General features: G+C 40.5%; 1 protein-coding gene and 2 non-coding genes across 25 annotated transcripts in view; 1 reads left to right on the top strand and 2 right to left on the bottom strand.

The window, feature by feature from the left end:
* Positions 1-20,654, top strand: part of PHC3 (polyhomeotic homolog 3) — a 100,913-nt gene that overhangs the window by 16,643 nt on the left and 63,616 nt on the right. For 16 of the 23 annotated variants that reach the window (XR_010116637.1, XR_010116636.1, XR_010116639.1 and 13 more), the window contains exon 5: positions 17,535-17,693. The exons of the other annotated variants lie outside the window; for them this stretch is intronic. Coding sequence is in view for 12 of the 16 variants with exons in the window: in XM_063621597.1 (XP_063477667.1) it covers positions 17,535-17,693 (159 nt within the window). In the remaining 4 variants the exon portion in view is untranslated. The remainder of the gene's footprint in view (positions 1-17,534; positions 17,694-20,654) is intronic. 23 annotated transcript variants of the gene reach the window in all.
* Positions 5,465-5,526, bottom strand: LOC134733368 (U7 small nuclear RNA). The gene has a single exon (XR_010116816.1). It is a non-coding gene; the product is annotated as a U7 small nuclear RNA (small nuclear RNA).
* On the bottom strand, positions 16,824-16,930 carry LOC134733418 (U6 spliceosomal RNA). The gene has a single exon (XR_010116856.1). It is a non-coding gene; the product is annotated as a U6 spliceosomal RNA (small nuclear RNA).

Genomic DNA, 20,654 nt, shown 5'->3' with positions numbered 1-20,654 from the left:
AGTTAATTCCTGCAGTGGAATACTGTAGCTACTAAAAAATGCTGTATATGTGTCTACAGAGAGACTTGGATTTTCATTATGTATTGAGTGTAAAAAGCAAGAATGCATTGTGTAAGCTTGTTTAACTTATTTATTTTGGTTATTCTGTTTGCAGTCTAAAATTATTATTTGGGGCCAAGCGCAGTGGCTCACGCCTGTAATCTCAGCATTTTGGGAGGCTGAGGCAGGCAGATCACTTGAGGTCAGGAGTTCGAGACTAGCCTGGCCAACATGGTGAAACCCCATCTCTATTAAAAATCAAAAATAAGCCGGCCATGGTGGCACGTGCCTATAATTCCAGCTACTTGGGAGGCTGAGGCAGGAGAATCGCTTGAACCTGGGAGGCGGAGGTTGCAATGAGCCGAGATCACACCACTGCACTCCATCCTGGGCAGTAGAGCAAGACTCCATCTCAAAAAATAAAAATAAATAAAATTATTATTTGGTGGTTCTTTATATATTCTGTTTCTTTGGGGAGACCTTTTTTTTTTTTAATTTGTTTTAGGTATGCTCAATTGTTGCTTATTTGAACCATTTGAAGAGATGGGTCTCACTATGTTGTCCAGGCCGGCCTCCAACACTTGGGCTCAAGTGATCCTCCTGTCCTGGCTTCCTAAGTAGCTGGAACTACAGGTGCATGCACTGGGCCTGACTTCTTTGAAGCATTTTTATGATGGCTGCTTTGTCATATATATAATTCTTTTTTTTTTTTTTTGAGACAAGGTCTCGCTCTGTCACCCAGGCTGGAGTACAGTGGCATGATCTTGGCTCACTGCAACCTCCACCTCCTGGGTTCAAGCAGTTTTCATGCCTCACCCTCCCAAGTAGCTGGAATTACAGGCGTTTACCATCATGCCTGGCTAATTTTTGTATTTTTAGTAGAGACGGGGTTTCTCCATTTTGGCCAGGCCAGTCTTGAACTCCTGACCTCAGGTGATCCACCCGCCTCAGCCTCCCAAAGTGCTGGGATTACAGGCATGGGCCACTGTGCCCAGCCTTCATCATATAATTCTGATATCTTTGTTATCTGGGTATTGGCTTCTATTGGTTGTCTTTTTCATTCATTTTGAGGTTTTCCTGGTTCTAGATGTGATGAGTGATTTTTTATTGAAACTTGGATGTTTTTAGTATTATGTTGTGTGACTGGTGATCTTATTTGACCTTTTTATTTTGGCTGTTTCTCAAAGGGAGAGTGTGCTGCCTTCTTAATGCAATATGAGGGTGCAAGTATGAATTCCCATATGGCATGAAGTACAGGGGGTACAAGTACAGGTTCCCCATTTAGCCTCCATTGACACTTGAAGGGATGTTCCTCTTAATTGCTAAGCTGGGGTGGGAGTTCTGGCTCCTCACTAGGCTACTACTGAAGCCTCTCTAGCTAGAAGGAATAGGAATACCTTTTACTCTCCCCACATGGTCTCCGCTGAAACCACAGAGTGCATTGGGGTGCTGGTGGTGGTTTATTATCACCTGGCTAGTATGAATGTCCTGTTCTCTATATGGCCTTCTCTGACATGAACCTGTTGGAGGGGTTGAGGGAGTTGGAGAATCAAGTTCTTTGCAGACAGGGTGGGGCCACAGTTTTTTTCTGTAGTGTTTGGTTGGAGTAATTATTGTCTAAAAGTTTTCTGTGTTGCATGGCTGTCCCTTTCCTGGTCCTTTGGTTTAAAAGAGCAGGCTTTTGTTGGGGATTCTTGTTTGTGCCTGTGGTGTTTCTGGATTATTGACTTCTTCATTTCCACCGTCCAAATGTGGGTTATAAGAGGTAAAATGAAAACCCAGAGAATTCATTACCATGTTGTTTACTTGGTCCTGAGGTCTCTAGCCGGTCTATGTATTTTTTCCTTTACCTTTTGGGGTCTTCTTAGGTTTATTTTATATGTAACATAGGAGTTTTTAGTTGTTCTTGGCAGGAGGAATAGGGAAAAGTATGTCTACTCCATTTTTTTGGAAGCAGAATTCTTGTCATTTAACTTTTTTTTAAAAGTTACTTGCATGTATCCATTTGATTACGCAAGCAGAAGGTCTGTAATGGTACACAACAAACTGTTATTAGTGGTCGTCTCTGAGGAAGGAGGTTGAAGAGCTTTATTTTGTTAATTTTTGTATTGTCTAAATAAAATTGAACAAACTGTTGTTGCCTAAGGAATAGATAACACAAATATATAGAGTAAAAGTGACTATCTCCCTTCAGTAGTCCCATTTTCTCTCACAAAGTTTTGTTTAACGCTGTCCTGTATTTTTTTGTTTGTTTGTTTTTGTTAGGAGATACTATCTCACTCTGTTGCCCACGCCGGAGTGCAGTGGCATGATCATAGCTCACTGCAGCCTCAAATTCTCAAGCAATTCTCCTGCCTCAGCCTACTGAGTAGTTGGGACTACGGGTGCATGCCTCCACACCCAGCTATTTTTGTTTGTTTTTTTATAGAGAAGGGGTCTCACTGTGTTGCTCAGGTTGGTCTTGAACTCCTGGCCTCAAGCAGTCCTCCTGTCTTGGCCTCCCAAAATGCTGGGATTATAGGCGTGAGCCACTGTGCCTGGCCTGCTTTCCTATATTATTACTGTGCCTGCCTGCCTGCCTTCCTTCCTTTTTTTTTTTTTTTTTTTTTTTTTGAGAGAGTCTGGCACTGTTGCCCAGGCTGGAGTGTAGTGGTGTGATCTCAGCTCACTGCAACCTCCACCTCCCGGATTCAAGAGATTCTCGTGCCTCAGCCACCCAAATAGCTGGGATTACAGGTGTACACCACCATGCCTGGCTAATTTTTGTATTTTTAGTAGAGATGGGGTTTCACCATGTTGGCCAGGCTGGTCTTGAACTCCTGACCTCAGGTGATTGGCCTGCTTCGGCCTCCTGAAGTTCTGGGATTACAGCTGTGAGCCACCATGCCCGGCTGACTATGCATTTCTATACATAAATGTAAATGGGCTTTTAGTTAATTTGTTTTCATGTGAGGGCAGTGCCATCACACACACACACACCACACTCTTTACTAAATATTTGGGCATTTTCAACTGGAAAGGATTATGTGGCTGAAAACTACAATCATAAGTCTCTGAGTGACTTAAGGGCTATGTATATATCATTCTCTTTCCTTGTTGCATTTTGGCCCTACAACTGCATGAATCCCTGATATTTTGGCTTCAACTCACTGTACTATTCTGTCAGAAAGGGAAAAAACTTGTTTTTTTTTTATGGCTTTCTAGTTATGATGCTAGACAAGATGAGCTTTTGAAGCCCAGTTTTATGACTTTGTTCATTCATGCATTCACTCATTCAGTCATCAAATATTTATCGAGCATTTAATATTTGCCAAATCCTCTTCTAGGTGCTGAGGATACAGTACCACAACAAACAAATCTCTTTCCTCATGGAGCTAGGGATAGACGAACATTAAACAAGTACATAGTATGTCAGATAATGGTAAGTGAGAGAAAAAGCAAGGAAATAAAAAAATAAAGGAGAAAAAGTAATGGGGGAATATGCCATTTTAATTAGGATGGTCAGGGAAAGCCTTGTTAATAAAGGTGGCCTTTTTAAGGATGGTGAGGAGGGCAGACATGCACAGGGAACAGAAAGGACAGTGTGGCTGGAGTGGAATGGGAGAGTGGGTGTGGTTTAGAGATGACATCAGAGAGGTAATTGTAATCCTAATCATGAGGAAATTATAAGACCTTTGGGTTTTAGTAAGTATGGGTTGGGAAGCTATTGGAGAGCTGTTCTGGTATGCAAGTGACATTATCTCAAATTGGTTTTTGAGAGTAGGTTCTAGGGGTCAAAGACAGAAGCATGGAGTTAAATGTTCTTGTAATAATTCAAATGGAGAGATATTGGCAGTTTGGATCACGATGGTGATATTAGAGGTGGTGAAAAGTAGCCAGATTTTGAATTTTTTTTAAACATTTAATTATAGAAATTTGGATATGTTTTGAAAGGAGAGCTAACACAAGATATGCTGATGCATTGAATAAAAGATGTGAGGAGTCAAGGATGACTCCATAGTATTTTGGCTCAAGCATCTGGAAAGATTGGGAGCTAAAGGAGGTATTGGAGAAGAAAATTAGGAGTTTGATTTTGGACATGTTAAGTTTATGATGTGTATTAGACACCCACCTATAGTATTGAGTAGGCATTGGTTATATGAGTTTGGAGTTCATGTGGGAGGTTTCATGATTAATGATGTCTCATGCGGCTCCTTCAACATTCATGTCACAAGAGTACTTGATGACTTCACTGCTGTTCATGGTGTGATAAGAGAAAGTTGAGTAGAATGGAGGAGATGAGGGACTTGGGTTCTAATCTTAAATTCTGTGACTGACTGTTAATGTGACTTATGGCAAGACATTTAACCTCCCTGCCTGCCAATTTTCTGTAAAATTAAATTGTCTGATTAAATGGTTTTAGTCTTTTCATCCAGATATCCTTGGATCTGTATCCAAGAGAAAGTTCAGGAAATGATGCTATGGACTGAATTATGTCCCCCATATTCATATGTTGAAGCCTAACTCATGTGACTGTATTAGAGATAGGACCTTTAGGGATGTGATAGAAGTTAAAGGAAGTCATAAGAGTGGAGCCCTGATCTGATAGAACTGATTTGAAGAAGAGACACTGGCAATTTCTCTGCTACATGAGGACACAGTGAGAAGGTGGCAGTCCGCAAGCCAGGAGGAGAGCCCACACCAGAAACTGAATCTGTCGGCACTTTAATTTTGGACTTCCCAGCCTCTAAAAGTGTGCAAAATAAATTTCTGTTGTTTAAGTCAGGGGTCAGGCCATGGACCGGTACTGCTTTGTGGCCTGTTAGGAACTGGGCCTCACAGCAGGAGGAGAGTGGTGGGTGAGCAAGCATTATCGCCTGAGCTCCGCATCCTGTCAGATCAGTGGCAGCATTAGATTCTCATAGGAGCCTGAACCCTATTTTGAACTGCACATGGGAGGGATCTAGGTTTGAGAATCTAATGCCTGATGATCTGAGATGGAACAGTTTCATCCCAAAACCCATTTTCCCCACCCTCTCTGTGGAAAAATTGTCTTCCATGAAACCTATCCCTGGTGCCAAAAAGTTTGGGGACCACTGGTTTAAGTGACCCAATGTGTGGTATTTTATTATGGCAGCCTCCATAGACTGACAGATTGTGCTATGGGCCTTACCTTATGTAAGCTTTAGACAGCCAGAGCAGTTCTGTGATCTGTTTGAATCTCAAGTTCTGAGTAAGACTTTGTTAATAAGAAAAAAGTTTGAGAACTAGTGGTTTAGATGTTAATCTAGGATTATGTGAGAGTTTCTTAAATAGTTTATATGTATTATACATGTGCCCATCACATAGTAGGTACTTAAATACTTGTTGAAAGATGTATGGTAGGTAATAAGTATCAACTAGAATATGTAATGATATTAATGCTCTTTTTGTATGTTTGTTTTTTATGGGCTTCCCAGCAAAAAGCAGAAAGCCTGCTAGATAAATTCTAAAAGAACTGTAACACTATTAATGTTAACTCTTTTTTTGTTTTTTTGAGACTGAGTCTCACTTTGTCACCCAGGCTGTAGTGCAGTAGCATGATCTTGGCTCACTAGAACCTCTGCTTCCCAGGTTGAAGTGATTCTCCTGCTTCAGCCTCCTGAGTAACTGGGATTACAGGTTACCCACCACTACACCCAGCTAATTTTTTTTGTATTTTCAGTATATAACAGGGTTTCACTATGTTGCCCAGGCTGGTCTCGAACTCCTGACCTCAGGTGATCTGCCTGTTTTAGCCTCCCAAAGTGCTGGGATTACAGGCATGAGCCACCATACCCGACCTAATGTTAATTCTTGATTATTGCAATGCAGAGAATTATTTTAGGATATATTCTAACTGTCTGAGATTGGGTTATAGAAGAGTTTCTAATCCTGACCCCAGTAATGAGATTCTTTGGTTGCCCGTTATAGCAAATATGTGTATTGTCCAACATTGTGCTACTTGCTCTGGTGGTACACGTAAGTCAAAGTTTCTTCCCTCAGGGAGTACGCATTTGAAGAACTATGCTTAGATATATCAAACAGTAAATAATATAATAGTATATAATCAAGTGGTAAATGTCATAGGAGTTAACAGAAAAGAGATCTTTGAGGATTGTATTATCGTAGCTGAGGAACGCTAAACTTTTAAAACAGGTAGAGTTTGCAGAGAAGAGGTCTCACCATGAGATCATGATACTGAGACAACAGAGGTTAGATTCAGGGATTCATTACTACGTGGGATTCTATGTTAGTCTTCCACATTCCTGAGGACAGTCTATGCCAGTACTTTTTTATTGAGTGCCTACTTAGTGTCAGGTGCCAAGGATTGAAAGTGAACAAAGGTTTTAGAGTATAATGATACAGACAAGTAAATAGTCAAAGGACAGTATGATAAGAACTTTGTTTTGCTGGAGTATCTTATAACTTTCTTTTAAAGGCTATGTGGAAGAAAAACTAAATCTTTGTGGGCTTGAAAATTACCTCTTGTTTTTTTATAATTATCTTTACATGAATTCTGTATTGAAAATATTTTTCCTGAGGAAATTTGAAAGCAAAGATTACTTTTTTCAAAATTTTAGTATTGCTGAAGAAAAGACTGTTGTTAGTTTCATTATCATTCTTCTGGGGTAACTGCCTGTTCTTTCTTTCCAGAATCTTTGAGATTTGCCTGTTTGCTTTAGTTTTTTATTTTGTACTTTCATGGCAATGTGTCTAGATGTCATTGTGTAGGACACCTGTTGGGCCCTCTCAGTGTGAAACTAGGTTTTTAATGATCACGTATGTGAAACTAAACAAATCTGCAAGAAGTTAATTTTGTTCTTTAATGATCATATATGTGAAACTAAACAAATCCACGAGAAATTAATTTTCTGTTTTCTCTTTCTGGAGCTCTTGGTTGAATGTTGACCTTTCTGGATTGATCCTTTATCTTGTTTACCTTTTCACTTACTGCCTTTTTTGTGTGTGGGATATTTCCTCAACTTTTTCTTTTAGCTCTTTCTTTGACTTTGTAAAAAAATTTTAGTTCAGCCACTATTTCTAATTTCTCAGAACATTTTCTTGTTTTCTCATTGTTCTTTCAAACTAATATTCTGTTTTTCTATTATGGGTAAAATACTTTGGATCTCTGTTATGCTATTTATCAGATTTTTTTTTTTTTTTTTTTTGAGACGGAGTCTCGCTCTGTCACCCAGGCTGGAGTGCAGTGGCGCGATCTCGGCTCACTGCAAGCTCCGCTTCCCAGGTTCATGCCATTCTCCTGCCTCAGCCTCCTGAATAGCTGGGACTACAGGCGTCTGCCACCACGCCCGGCTAATTTTTTGTATTTTCAGTGGAGACGGGGTTTCACCGTGTTAGCCGGGATGGTCTCGATCTCCTGACCTTGTGATCCGCCCGCCTCGGCCTTCCAAAGTGTGCTGGGATTACAGGTGTGAGCCACCATGCCCGGCCCAGATTTTATTTTACTTTTATTTTCACTTTTTTTTTTTTTTTCAAGACAGGTTCTCACTTTGTTGTCCGTGCTGGAGTGCAGTGGTGCTAATATGGCTTATTGCAACTGCCGCCTTCCAGGCTCAAGTGATCCTCCCTGCTCAGCTCCTCAAGTAGCTGAGATTATAGTCGTGTGCCACCACACCTAATTTTTGTATTTTCTGTAGCATCAAAGTTTTGTCATGTTGCCCAGGCTGGTCTTGAACTCCTGAGCTCAAGTGATCCACCTGCTTCGGCCTCCCAGAGTGCTGGGATTACAGGTGTGAGCCACTGTGCCTGGCCTATCAGGATTTTTTTTTTCTTTTTCTTTTTTGAGATGGAGTCTCACTCTGTCGCCTAGGCTTGAATGCAGTGGCGTGGTCTTGGCTCACTGCAACCTCTGCCAGCCAGGTTCAAGTGATTTCTCCTGCCTCACCCTCCCAAGTAGCTGGGATTACAGGTGCCTGCCACTATGTCCAGCTAATTTTTTGTATTTTTAGTGGAGATGGGGTTTCACCATGTTGGCAGGCTGGTCTCGAACTTCTGACCTCGTGATTCGCCTGCCTCGATTTTTTGTTGAGATGGAGTCTCTGTCACCCAGGCTGGAGTGCAGTGGCACGATCTCGGCTCACCGTACCTGGCCCGCATTGAGTATTTAATTAAGGATCACATTGAATATTTAATTAAGGATCACATACTGCATTGAAGACTCTTTTTTCCTTTTAATATAAAAAAAGACTTCCTTTTTTTCTTTCATGACTTTTGAAGAGCTCAGGTCAGCTTACCTTATGGAATTTCCAGTAGTCTAGATTTGTCTGATTGTTTCCTCAATCCTTTTTTACTGTGTTAATTGCTGTCTCAGTGGGGTTTAGTAGGAGGGATAAGCAAATGGTTTGTTTCTTTATTATCTTCTTTATTTATTGGTTGTAAATATGATTTTTAATGAGTATAAATGTTCTACCATTTTTAAAAACTACTTTTCTCTTGCTGGTGGTTTTAATTTTTCCATGTTTTTGCTAATATAAGTAAACCTGCATTGACTGTTTTATTATATATGTATTTGTATATATTTTTAGTTATTTTCTTTTTAAAAATTTCCTGAGAGTGTATTCATTGGGTCAGTGAGATTGTTTTTAGATCAAAAACCTTAAAACCGTTCAGTTTTCTCAAACAATGTCCAAATCACATCAGCCACGTATCAGAGTCCATTTGATATATTTATATTATGTAGGGGATGTAAATTTACCTGAGAGAAAATCATTTGCTTATAATCGGTCATTCTTAGTATTCTACTGCCAGTGTCCTCATCCTCTATTATCTCATTCAGGGAGTTTTTTTAGGCTTCAGAACTCACTGTTTTTAAAATATAATTTTAAGTGATTGGGTGTAGAAGCCTTTTCCAAAACCTAATACTAGTGTGAGATAAAACTGTAGCCTGAATATTTGTATGGTCATAAGCAGCTTTACTGCATTTTTGTAAAATATTCCAACAGTACAGAAAAAGTAAAAAAGTATGAAGTTCCCTAAAGACTCCTTTCCCTTTCAGTCCCTCTGTCTTCTTAGTTGATTCTATACCCCTCCAGATCTTATCCTATGTATTATGGACATATATGTCATAGAGAAGTGTGCGTATATGCATTTAGCACTCTTTTTTACACATTGTAAACACAGGTATTCTGCATTTTGTGTTTTTCCCTTAACAGTGTGTCTTGAGATGTTTTTATGTTTGCAGACAGAGATCAATCTCACTTAAGCTGCTGTGTGGGGTTGCACAGTGTGAATGGATTTTATTTTATATAACCATCCCTGTTGCTGGACATTTTAAATTATTTCCAATATTATAATTGTTTTGACATTGCAAATTTTCTTTCTAGGATGTCAAAATCTGAAAACATTGGGAGACTGAGGTTTTTTGTGTTTGTTTTATTTTCACCAGCTTGTATTGCAGAAAGTAGAAGTAATGTTTTTCTAAAATAAATAGGGTAGGTATTTTATTTCTTTGATTTATTAAAAACACGCAGTCTCAGCAGGGTACGGTGGCTCACGCCTGTAATCCCAGCATTTTGGGAGGCCGAGGTGAGTGGATCACGAGGTCAGGAGTTCAAGACCAGCCTGACCAACATGGTGAAACCCCGTCTCTATTAAAAATGCAAAAATTAGCCAGGCATGGTAGCAAGCGCCTGTAATCCCAGCTACTCAGGAGGCTGAGGCAGGAGAATCGCTTGAACCTGGGAGGTGGAGGTTGCAGTGAGCCAAGATGGCGCCACTGCACTCCAGCCTGGGTGACAGAGTGAGACTCCGTCTCAAAAAAAAAAAAAAAACATGTAGTCTCTTAAAAAGAAAATTCTTCATGGATAGCTATTACTACTTAAAAGTCTGGGCGTGATGGCTCACGCCTATAATCCCAACACTTTGGGAGGCCGAGGTGGGTGGATCACTTCAGGTCAGGAGTTCGAGACCTGGCCAACATGGTGAAACCCGTCTCTACTAAGAATACAAAAATTAGCCACGCGTGGTGGTGGGCGCTTGTGGTCGCAGATACTCAGGAGACTGAGGCAGGAGAAGCACTTGAACCCAGGAGGCGGAGGTTGCAGTGAGCGGAGATTGTGCCACTGCACTCCAGTCTGAGCAGCAGAGCGAGACTCCATCTCAAGAAAAAAAAAATTCTGCATAGGGCTGGATATGGTGGGTCATGCCTGTAATCCCAGCACTTTGGGAGGCTAAGATGGGAGAATCACTTGAGCCCAGAAGTTTGAGACCAGCCTGAACTACGTAGACCCCATCTCTTTTCTTAATAAAATAAAATAAAAATAAAATTTCTATATAGCATTTTACACTACTGATATTTGAAATACCACATAGCAGTTCCCACTAAATTAGCCGGGCATGGTAGCAAGCGCCTGTAATCCCAGCTACTTAATCCCACCTACTTAAATAGGCAATACTATTTAAAAGCTGCTTTAACATGATAAAAGCAAATTAATATACTAAGGTAAGCATTAAAGAGAAAAATAGCATTTCCTCTCTGATTCTAAAATTGATATCTACCTAGAAAAGTTAAAAACTTTAAAAAAAGTAATCCCGGATTTTACTCTTAGAAGGCATTATATATACACCTTTAACATTTTGGTGACTGTTCTCACAGGTAGTGGTGCATGGGTGTGTGTGTTTCTATATTGAGTGTAGTCATATATCGTGTTATGAGTATGTATTATTGTGTGTACATCCAATGTAGTCATTTTTCTTAACTTTTTTTTTTTTTTTTTTTTTGAGACACGGTCTCGCTCTGTCACCCAGGCCGGAGTGCAGTGCTGCAATCTCGGCTCACTGCAACCTCCACCTCCTAGGCTCAAACGATCCTCCCAGCTCAGCCTCCTGAGTAGCTGGGACCACAGGTGTGCGCCACAATGCCTGGCTAATTTTTTGTATTTTTGGTAGATACAGGGTTTCACCATGTTGACCAGGCTGGTCTCGAACTCCTGAGCTCAAGCAACCCACCTGTCTCAGCTTCCCAAAGTGCTGGGATTACTGGCATGAGCCACTATGCCTGGCCATCTTTCTTAACATGTTTTTCACATTTGTGATACATATACACACACAGGCATTTGTATGTAACTATATGAATGATACTCTACATGTTATTTTGCTGTCTTTTTACTCAGCAGTGGACATAAAAATCTTTTATTGCCACTGAATACAGATACATCATTCTTTTAATGTGAAATGTTTCTCTATTTAGGGTATACCTGTTTGATTCTGATCAGTCAAACAGTAGAGGCAACTCTCAAATGGACTTTGGCTATGGATAGTAATCGGTTGGAAACTCTTTTTGAGGACATTAACAGGTGGTTGGGAGTTAAGTGGCTTTTTCTGGCAGACTTGTTTCTTTTGGTGACTCCTAGAATTAGTGTCAGTGGGGAGACAGCTTGCAGTAATCGGGCTCTGAGTGAGTTTCGTTGTGGAGTGTGACTTAGATATGAAGTGACAGGATTGGTCAGGGTCTTCAGTGAAAGGGAATTAGGAGTGTTGGGATGGAACTGACAGAGAAAATAATGGAAACTGGTAAAGACATCTGGTTTAGGTCAGCAGAGCAACACAGGAAAAAGGAGAGCCTTATCAGTTGTGGAAAGGCAGGGCAGTTTTTTAGTTAGGCTAGCTAGGGAGATGGACTTCTTGCAGAGGTGGCTACTGATCTGTTGGCCTTCATGAGTTGGATGTTATTAGTAGATAGCTGCTTTTGAAATATTACTTGTTATATGGAACTTAAAAGTAGACACAACACTTGTTCTTTGATCTCACAACTTAGAGTAGAATACAGGTGGTCAGGGGGTTGCCAGTTGTCTTACTTCCTCTTTTTTAAGAAAAATAAAAGCATTCTGTTTGTACTTCATACTCTACTTCCTTAAAAAGCATTCTCCGGCTTGTTAGCTATCAGCCAATTATTTTTTAAAGAAGACTTTTATTACATTTTTCTTTAAAGAATGTGTAAATATCCTTACTAAGAGTACATTTCTTTCTCACTGTTTTTCGAAAGAATCACCAACTGAAAAAAAAAGTTCTAAGGCATTATTACTGCAGAGTAACCTGAACTAGGGAGCTATCAGCATATTTAAAAAGTACCCCGAATGCCAAAATACATGAGTCAGAAAAACTTGGGTCCAGTTCTTCCCTGTTGGTGATTTAATCTCTGGAGCAAAGCTTAAATATTGCATGAATATGCCTTAAAATATGAAATATGCCTTAAAATAACATGACATTAATTAACTTAATAAACTTATTGAATGAAGACATTTCGTAGATACTGGATATGCGAAGATGAATAACACATGGCCCTCACCCTTAAAGAAATTATTATTTAGAAGGATGACATAGAAATATATGCTAAAAGTACATGGACGGTAACAATTAGGCAAAAAAGAGGGGGAATAGTCAGTTCTGCTTTGGGATATGGGAATGCCTGAAAAAGCTTATTAGAGCAGATGATTTTTGAGAAGGAGTTGTTCACTATGTAGCTGCAGATGGGCTGGGGCATAGTGGTGGCAAGGATGCTCAGTATAGTCAGGAATATCATCGCCAGTGCCATGGAGGACCGAGATCGTGATACTACACATACCTTGCTATGGTAATGGGAAGGTTGTGTGTGGAGTGGGAGGAGATGATGCTAGAGAGGTTGTCAGGGAAGGTTTAACTTTATCCAGAAGATTCTTAAATGGGTAATTAATATGAATAATCAGGGAAAGATTATCTGGCAAGTAGAAGGTGACAAGATTCCAGTAAGAGGTATCAGTTTGCAGATATTAAAGTAATCAAGCCAGAAATAACATAGGCCCGAAGTCTCAAACTAAGTGATGAAAAATCAAAATGGAAATTAGGAGACAAAAAGATGTATTAGAAACAAGACACGCGACTGATTTTGTGTGTGTGGTAAAGGAGAGGGGAGCATCAGGATGACTTCCAGATACTGTGTCCTGGGGAATTTTAGAAAATGCCAGTGCCATTTGAGGAGAAGCTGTTTTAAAAGGAATAATTAGTTTGCTGTTTGAACATGCTGAGTTTGAGGTGGTAAAAGATACCCAGAAAGGGCCGGGCGTGGTGGCTCACGCCTGTAATCCTAGCACTTTGGGAGGCCGAGGCGGGTGGATCACGAGGTCAGGAGATCAAGACCATCCTGGCTAACACGGTGAAACCCTGTCTCTACTAAAAAAAAAAAAAAAATTACAAAAAATTATCCGGGCATGGTAGCGGGTGCCTGTAGTCCCAACTACTTGGGAGGCTGAGGCAGGAGAATGGCCTGAACCCGGGAGGCGGAGCTTGCAGTGAGCCGAGATTGCGCCACTGCACTCCAGCCTGGGTGACAGAGTGAGACTCCGTCTCAAAAAAAAAAAAAAAAAAATACCCAGAAAGATGTGTTCTGTAGGTATTTGGATCTGGAACTTCAAAAAAGGGTTTATAGTTAAGAATCAAGAGTCATCAGGATTGAATTGTTTGAAACCATGGAAGTAGGTATGATAATCTAGGAATTCAAGAAGAGAAGTGTGGCCTGGTGCAGTGGCTTATGCTGGTAATCCCAGTACTTTGGGAAGCTGAGGTGGGGGTATCGCTTGAGCCCAGGAGTTTGAGGCAAGCTTGGGCAACATGATGAAACCCTGTCTCTACAAAAAATAACAAAGATTAGCCGGGTGTGGTGATGCATGCCTGTAGTCCCAGCTACTCAGGAGGCTGAGGTGGAAGGATCATCTGAGTCCAGGAAATTGGGGCTGCAGTGAGCCATGATCACTCCACTGCACCCCAGCCTGGGTGACAGAGGGAGACCTTGTCTCAAAAAAAAAAAGTGTCAAAGACAGAGCATGAACATTTTGGGAGTGGGTCCAAAAGAAGAGCTGGTAAAGAAGACTGAGAGGGAATAGTCTGAAAAGAATCCACAGAATTTGTCAGTTAGATATTGGTGACTATTGTTAAGGTGGTTTCAGTGATGTGTTAGGAATAGGATCCAAATTACAGAATAGGCCGGGCACGGTGGCTCATGCCTGTAATCCCAGCACTTTGGAAGGCCGAGGGGGAGGGATCATGAGGTCAGGAGATTGAGACCATCCTGCCTAACACGATGAAACCCCATCTCTACTTAAAAAAAAAAAAAAAAAAAAAAAATTAGCTGGGTGTGGTGGTGGGCACCTGTAGTCCCAGCTATTCAGGAGGCTGAGGCAGGAGAATGATGTGAACCCGGGAGGCGGAGGTTGCAGTGAGCCGAGGTCGCACCACTGCGCTCCAGCCTGGGCGACAGAGCGAGACTCCGTCTCAAAAAAACAAAACAAAAAACAAACAAAAATTACAGAATAATTCTGTATTGTATTAGTGGTGTTTATATATTGATTTATACCTTTAAATATATTAAAATAAAAATATGTGATATATAAACATTTAGAGAATTAGATAACCGTCATGTGCCTACTATATAGTTTTTTAAACTTTTTTATTTTAAAATAATTATAAATTAAATTCCTATAAATCATAGGAAGTTGCAAAACTAGTACAGAGAGGTCCTCCTATATAGACTTCACTCAGCTTCCTCCAGTCACCATTCAGTTTAACAAGTGTCCTGGGTTACTTCAGATGTTAATGTCTTGGGCTGGGTTATGGAACCATACAGGGAGTATGGATGTGGATTCTATACCCCTACCTGGTGTAAGCCTGGAGTTTTGATTCTCATAGGTGCCTCCTTCCCTGCCTCCACTAGGAGCAGGGCAGATGCAAGCTTCTTTGCTGTTTCTCAGAATGTATGGGTGGAGCTTTTCCAGCTCCTTTTTACATATTGGGCAGCTCTTTTCAGGATTTTGGCTCAAAATGGGGATTTGACTTATAGCCCTCCCCTGAAATAAGCACAAAGGTGGATCTTCTGGCTCTATAGACCCAAGATACCCTTATAGACTGCCTTGGTGTCAGCTGAGGTGACATCTCTCTGGCTTTGATTTTCTTCCTTTCTGGCACCAGGAATTTCCTCTCCCAGCTTTTCTCTCCCTTTTGGAGTTCAGCTGTATATTCTGATTTTTCATGTTGATCTAGCATTTCAGTGATACTGTTTGGTCACATGGATGTATTAGTCCAGTCTGCCTTGTTGCTTGAATAAGAAGTCCAATAAAGTATTCTTTTTTCTAATAAAATATTTATTAATTCTCTGCTTTGTTCCACAAAAATGTTTGAGGTTGGATTATATTATTCTCTCTTTAAAAATACTATTATTATTATTATTATTATTATTATTATTATTACTATTTGAGACAGGGTCTCACTCTGTCACCCAGGCTGGAGTGTAGTGGTGTGAGCCTGGGTCACTGCAATCTCCACCTCCTGGGTTCAAGCGATTCTTCTGCCTCAGCCTCCTGAGTAGCTGGGATTACAGGCGCGTGCCATCACACCTGGCTAATTTTTGCATTTTTAGTAGAGATGGGATTTCACCATGTTGGTCAGGCTGGTCTCAAACTCCTGACCTCGTGATCCGCCCACCTCAGCCTCCTAAAGTGCTGGGATTATAGGCTTGAGCCACCTCGCCCGGCCAAAAATATTATTTATTTTTAAAATGGGTAATATATGCATGTGGTCTAAAATTAGATAAAAAAAGAGTATGCTTTTTCTTTTCCCTATTACCCTAGCCACCCCACCCCAATGTCTCTTTATAGATACAACCAGTTACCAGTTTCTTATGCATCCTTCTAGAGGTTAACAATGCACTAATTTATTGGTTTTTTTTTTTTTTCTTTTTTTTTTTTTTAGACGGAGTGTCGCTCTGTCGCCCAGGCTGGAGTGCAGTGGCGCAATCTCAGCTCACTGCAAGCTCCGCCTTCTGGGTTCACACCATTCTTCTGCCTCAGCCTCTCGAGTAGCTGGGGACTACAGGCACCCACCACCACACCTGGCTAATTTTTTTTTTTTTTTTTTTTTTTGAGACAGAGTCTCGCTTTTTCACCCAGGCTGGAGTGCAGTGGCTCAATCTCGGCTCACTGCAAGCTCCGCCTCCCGGGTTCATGTCATTCTCCTGCCTCAGCCTCTCCGAGTAGCTGGGACTACAGGCGCCCGCCACCACGCCTGGCTAATTTTTTGTATTTTTAGTAGAGACGGGGTTTCACCGTAGTCTTGATCTCCTGACCTTGTGATCCGCCCTCCTCGGCCTCCCAAAGTGCTGGGATTACAAGCGTGAGCCACCGCGCCCGGCCACACGCGGCTAATTTTTTTAATTTTTTTTTTTTAGTAGAGACGGGGTTTCACCATGTTAGCCAGGATGGTCTCGATCTCCTGACCTTGTGATCCGCCTGCCTCGGCCTCCCAAAGTGCTGAGATTACAGGCGTGAGCCACTGCGCCCGGCGAACAATGCTCTAGTTTATTCTTTAACAGAAGTTTTAAACTTTAGTGTTTATAATTTAATTTTGTAGCTAATATTCAGGATTTTTCCATCTGTTTGAGAAGTAGTTGCTTGAGAGCTTTTGAGTTACAACTTTACACTGGTTATGTGTTACATGTGTGTCTTTATATATGTGAGTGGATTATCTGTGTTTTAATTTTTGTTCACAGACTCCTCAGAATGTGACAGAATAAACTGTTGATTAGGATGTTTTAAGTTATGTGGAATATTAAAATGAAACAGTAGCTCTATTTTTTAATTTTTAATTGACACATAATAACTGTACATATTTATGGGATACAGGGTGATATTTGAATACATGTATACCATGTATAGTGATCAAATCAGAGTAACTGGCATATCCATCACCTCAAACATTGATCATTTCTTAGTGTTGAGAACATACAAAATTCTCTATTAAAACTAACGGAAAGCTTCATGAATTTGCATGCCATTTTTGGGCAGGAGCCATGCTAATCTTCTCTATGTTGTTCCAGTTTTAGTATATGTGCTGCGGAAGTGAGCACTGGCCCTAATTTTTAGGAGGTAGTGGAAATGATATTTTAAGATACTAGAAATCTTATTGAAACACATTGTAGCTATCCTTAAAAATTGTGGCTGGGTGCAGTGGCTCACGCCTATAATCCTAGCACTTTGGGAGGCTGAGGCAGGTGGATAACCTGAGGTCAGGAGTTCGAGACCAGCCTGACTAACATGGAGAAACCCCATCTCTAATAAAAATACAAAATTAGCCGGGCGTGGTGGGGTATGCCTGTAAATCGCAGCTAGTTGGGAGGCTTAGGCAGGAGAATCACTTGAACCCAGGAGGCGGAGGTTGCGGTGAGCCAAAATCGCGCACTTGCACTCCAGTCTGGGCAACAAGAGCGAAACTCCATCTTAAAAAAAAAAAAAAAAAAATTGCCCTGATTACTAACCAATCCATGCCATTGTTTGCATATGTGCAAATAACTGCCCAAAAAAATGAGGGGGTCTGTCAAAGATAAAGGCTTCTCCTTTGGGTTCCTTAGCCACAGTTTATACCATTGATTGCCTAACTGCAGCTTGGTGTGAAATTCAGTAACATGGAAGCAAGAAATGGAAGCCTATGACCTAATATGTTTTCTTCCTTAGATCAACCTCTCCACTTCTCCTACACCTGCACAGTTAATAAGCCGTTCCCAGGCTTCCAGTTCTACCAGCGGCAGTATTACCCAACAGACTATGTTACTAGGGAGTACTTCCCCTACCCTAACGGCAAGCCAAGCTCAAATGTATCTCCGAGCTCAAATGGTAAGATATGAGCTACCAAATTTTTTCAGTGTTTAAGGACTTGAGAGATCAAAATGTTTCTTGATTTGATACAATAAGAGGTATTTTTAATATTTAAGAAATGTTTAATTGTGTGTGTGTGCATGCGGGCGTGCCTTCAGCTGTTGTACATTTATGTCATGAAAGATTCTACTTTTAATTAATAGGTCTTCTTGGTATCAAATAGTAATTATTACATTGGGAAGCTAATAGAGATTCAGTAACGTAAGAGTGATTATTTTTTAATATCAAATTCATCGAAAACCTTTTTTTCATATTTTAACATCTCTGAAATTGGGATGCATTTTATAACTGATGGCATCTTGGTACTTACAGTGGTCCATAAAATCATTGCCTGTTTTTGTCAACTTAGATTTGGTGAAATAAAGATGTTAAAAAAAACTTCGTTGTTAAAGTTAGAATTGGTATCCTAGGATTTTCTGAATTCTATATTGGAGTTCTGGATAGTCTCCCAGATGATTCTTAACTTTGGTTTTTCCCATTTCAAATTCTGCAAGGTTATTTGTGTTCTTGTGTTCATTTTGATCTTTTATGAATATAGGAATGTTAATTTGGTTGCTTTGTATTTGAGTATCTACTGATTTCATAATTTAATTGTTGAGCTTCTTTAAGGAATATAGAAATTGGTTGACATGTATTTTATTTGATGTCTTTACAAGAAGCTAGACAAAAGCACTGTCCCTAATATATATTTATATTCTTTTTTGTCCAGTGGACTGAATATATATCTGGATCTCCAGTTTTTTTGCTGTTGTTGTTGTTGTTACTGTTTTTTGAGGTGAAGTCTCACTCTGTCGCCTAGGCTAGAGTGCAGTGGCGCGATCTCTGCTCACTGCAACCTCTGCATCCCGGGTTCAAGTGATTCTCCCACCTCAGCCCCCTGAGTAGGTGGGATTACAGGTGCCCACCACCACACCCAGCTAATTTTTGTATTTTTAGTAGAGACAGGGTTACACCATCTTGGCCTGGCTGGTCTCAAACTCCTGACCTCGTGATCCACCCGCCTCACCTCCCAGAATGCTGGGATTACAGACGTGAAGCACCACACTTGGCTTGGATCTTCAGTTTTCTATCTAAAATTGCAAAGTTTCCAATCATTTAACTAATACTATGCTTTAAAATTAGGTTGAACCATTTGAGATGGTTGCTATTTGGCTATTTTTGAACTCTAAAATTAGCAGTTTCATACGGGTCAAACTAAATTGAGTATCTTCTTTTTATGTTTAGTCCTTTCAGGGTGTTGGTACTAGAAATTACCTTTTCAGAAAAGTTATACCATTTGTCCCTTGGTGTCTGTGGTGGATTGTTGCCAGGCCCCACCCTCTCTGTCCCCTAGAATACCCAAATCTGAGGATGCTCAAGGCATACTATTTGCATATAACCTATGTATATCCTCCTATACTTTACATCATCTTTACGTATATTTAGTATAATATAAACATCATTTAAATAACTTATACTATATTGTTTAGGGAATAATGACAAGAGAAAAATTTGTACATGTTCAATGCAGATGCAGCTATTTTTTTTTAAATGAATATTGTTTTGATCTATAGTGGAATGACGAACCACAGAGCCTTCCATAGATATGGAGGGCTCATCATTGTACTTTGTTGTTGAATTTGCTTAGATTTAGTGTACTAAAGAACTGAAGTTTAAAAGGTCACTTAATTGGTCATTTAATTTTTCTAATTTTTTTGGATCCTCATTTGGTTGAACATTTTAATTTAGATAGCAAGAGGAACTGAATAACCCTTGATACAATTTTGAAGTAAAGTATTTACACATTCTTTGAAACTACTGCCAAATTTACTAAATTGAATTGGTTAATCTCTGAGTGGATTGTATTGCCTTAGAAATTAATGGCATTTGGCTGGGCGCGGTGGCTCATGCCTGCAATCCCAGCACTTTGGGAGGCCAAGGCAGGCGGATCACCTGAGGTTGGGAGTTCAAAACCAGCCTGACCAACATTAAGAAACCCGGTCTCTATTAAAAATACAAAAAATTCGCTGTGCATGGTGGCTCATGCCTGTAATCCCAGCTACTCGGGAGGCTGAGGCAGGAGAATCACTTGAACTCGGAAGGCAGAGGTTGTGGTGAGCCAAGATCGCGCCATTGCACTCCAGTCTGGGCAACAAGAATGAAACTCCATCTCAAAAAAAAAAGAAAAGAAAAAATAGATTAATGGCATTTGTTTGAATATTGAAAAAAATTGAGCCGGGCATGGTGGCTCACGCCTGTAATCCCAGCACTTTGGGAGGCTGAGGTGGGCGGATCACTTGAGGTCAGGAGTTCGAGACCAGCCTGGCCAACATGGTGAAACCCCATCTCTGCTAATAATACAAAGATTAGCCGGGCGTTGTGGCGTATGCCTGTAATCCCAGCTACTCGAGGAGCTGAGGCAGGAGAATTTTGCTTGAACCCGGGAGGCAGAGGTTGCAGTGAGCTGAGATTGCATGACTGCACTCCAGCCTTGGTGACAGAGACTCCGTCTCACAAAAAAAGAAAAAAAAAGAAAAAGAAAAGGAAAAAAAGCAAAGTGATAAGTAAAAAAATTAAATGTCTTTGTTTTTTGATGTGAAGATTTTTTTGCAGGCTCTTTTGTTGTTGAATTTTGACATGTGTGGCATTTACTTTTAGAATGAATATTTCTTTCTTTCTTTTTTTTTTTTTTTTTTTTTGAGATGGAGTCTTGCTCTGTCACCCAGGCTGGAGTTCAGTGGCATGATCTCAGCTGACTGCAACCTCCACCTCCTGGGTTCAAGTGATTCTCCTGCCTCAGCCTCTTGAGTAGCTGGGATTACAGGCATGAGCCACCACACCCGGCTAATTTTTGTGTTTTTAGTAGAGATGGGGTTTCACTGTGTTGGCCAGGCTGGTCTTGAACTCCTGACCTCCAGTGATCCACCTGCCTTGGCCTTC

This window comes from Symphalangus syndactylus, chromosome 17, assembly GCF_028878055.3.
Source record: "Symphalangus syndactylus isolate Jambi chromosome 17, NHGRI_mSymSyn1-v2.1_pri, whole genome shotgun sequence".
NCBI classification, from domain to species: Eukaryota; Metazoa; Chordata; class Mammalia; order Primates; family Hylobatidae; genus Symphalangus; species Symphalangus syndactylus.
This window is presented reverse-complemented; position numbering and strand designations above follow the sequence as displayed.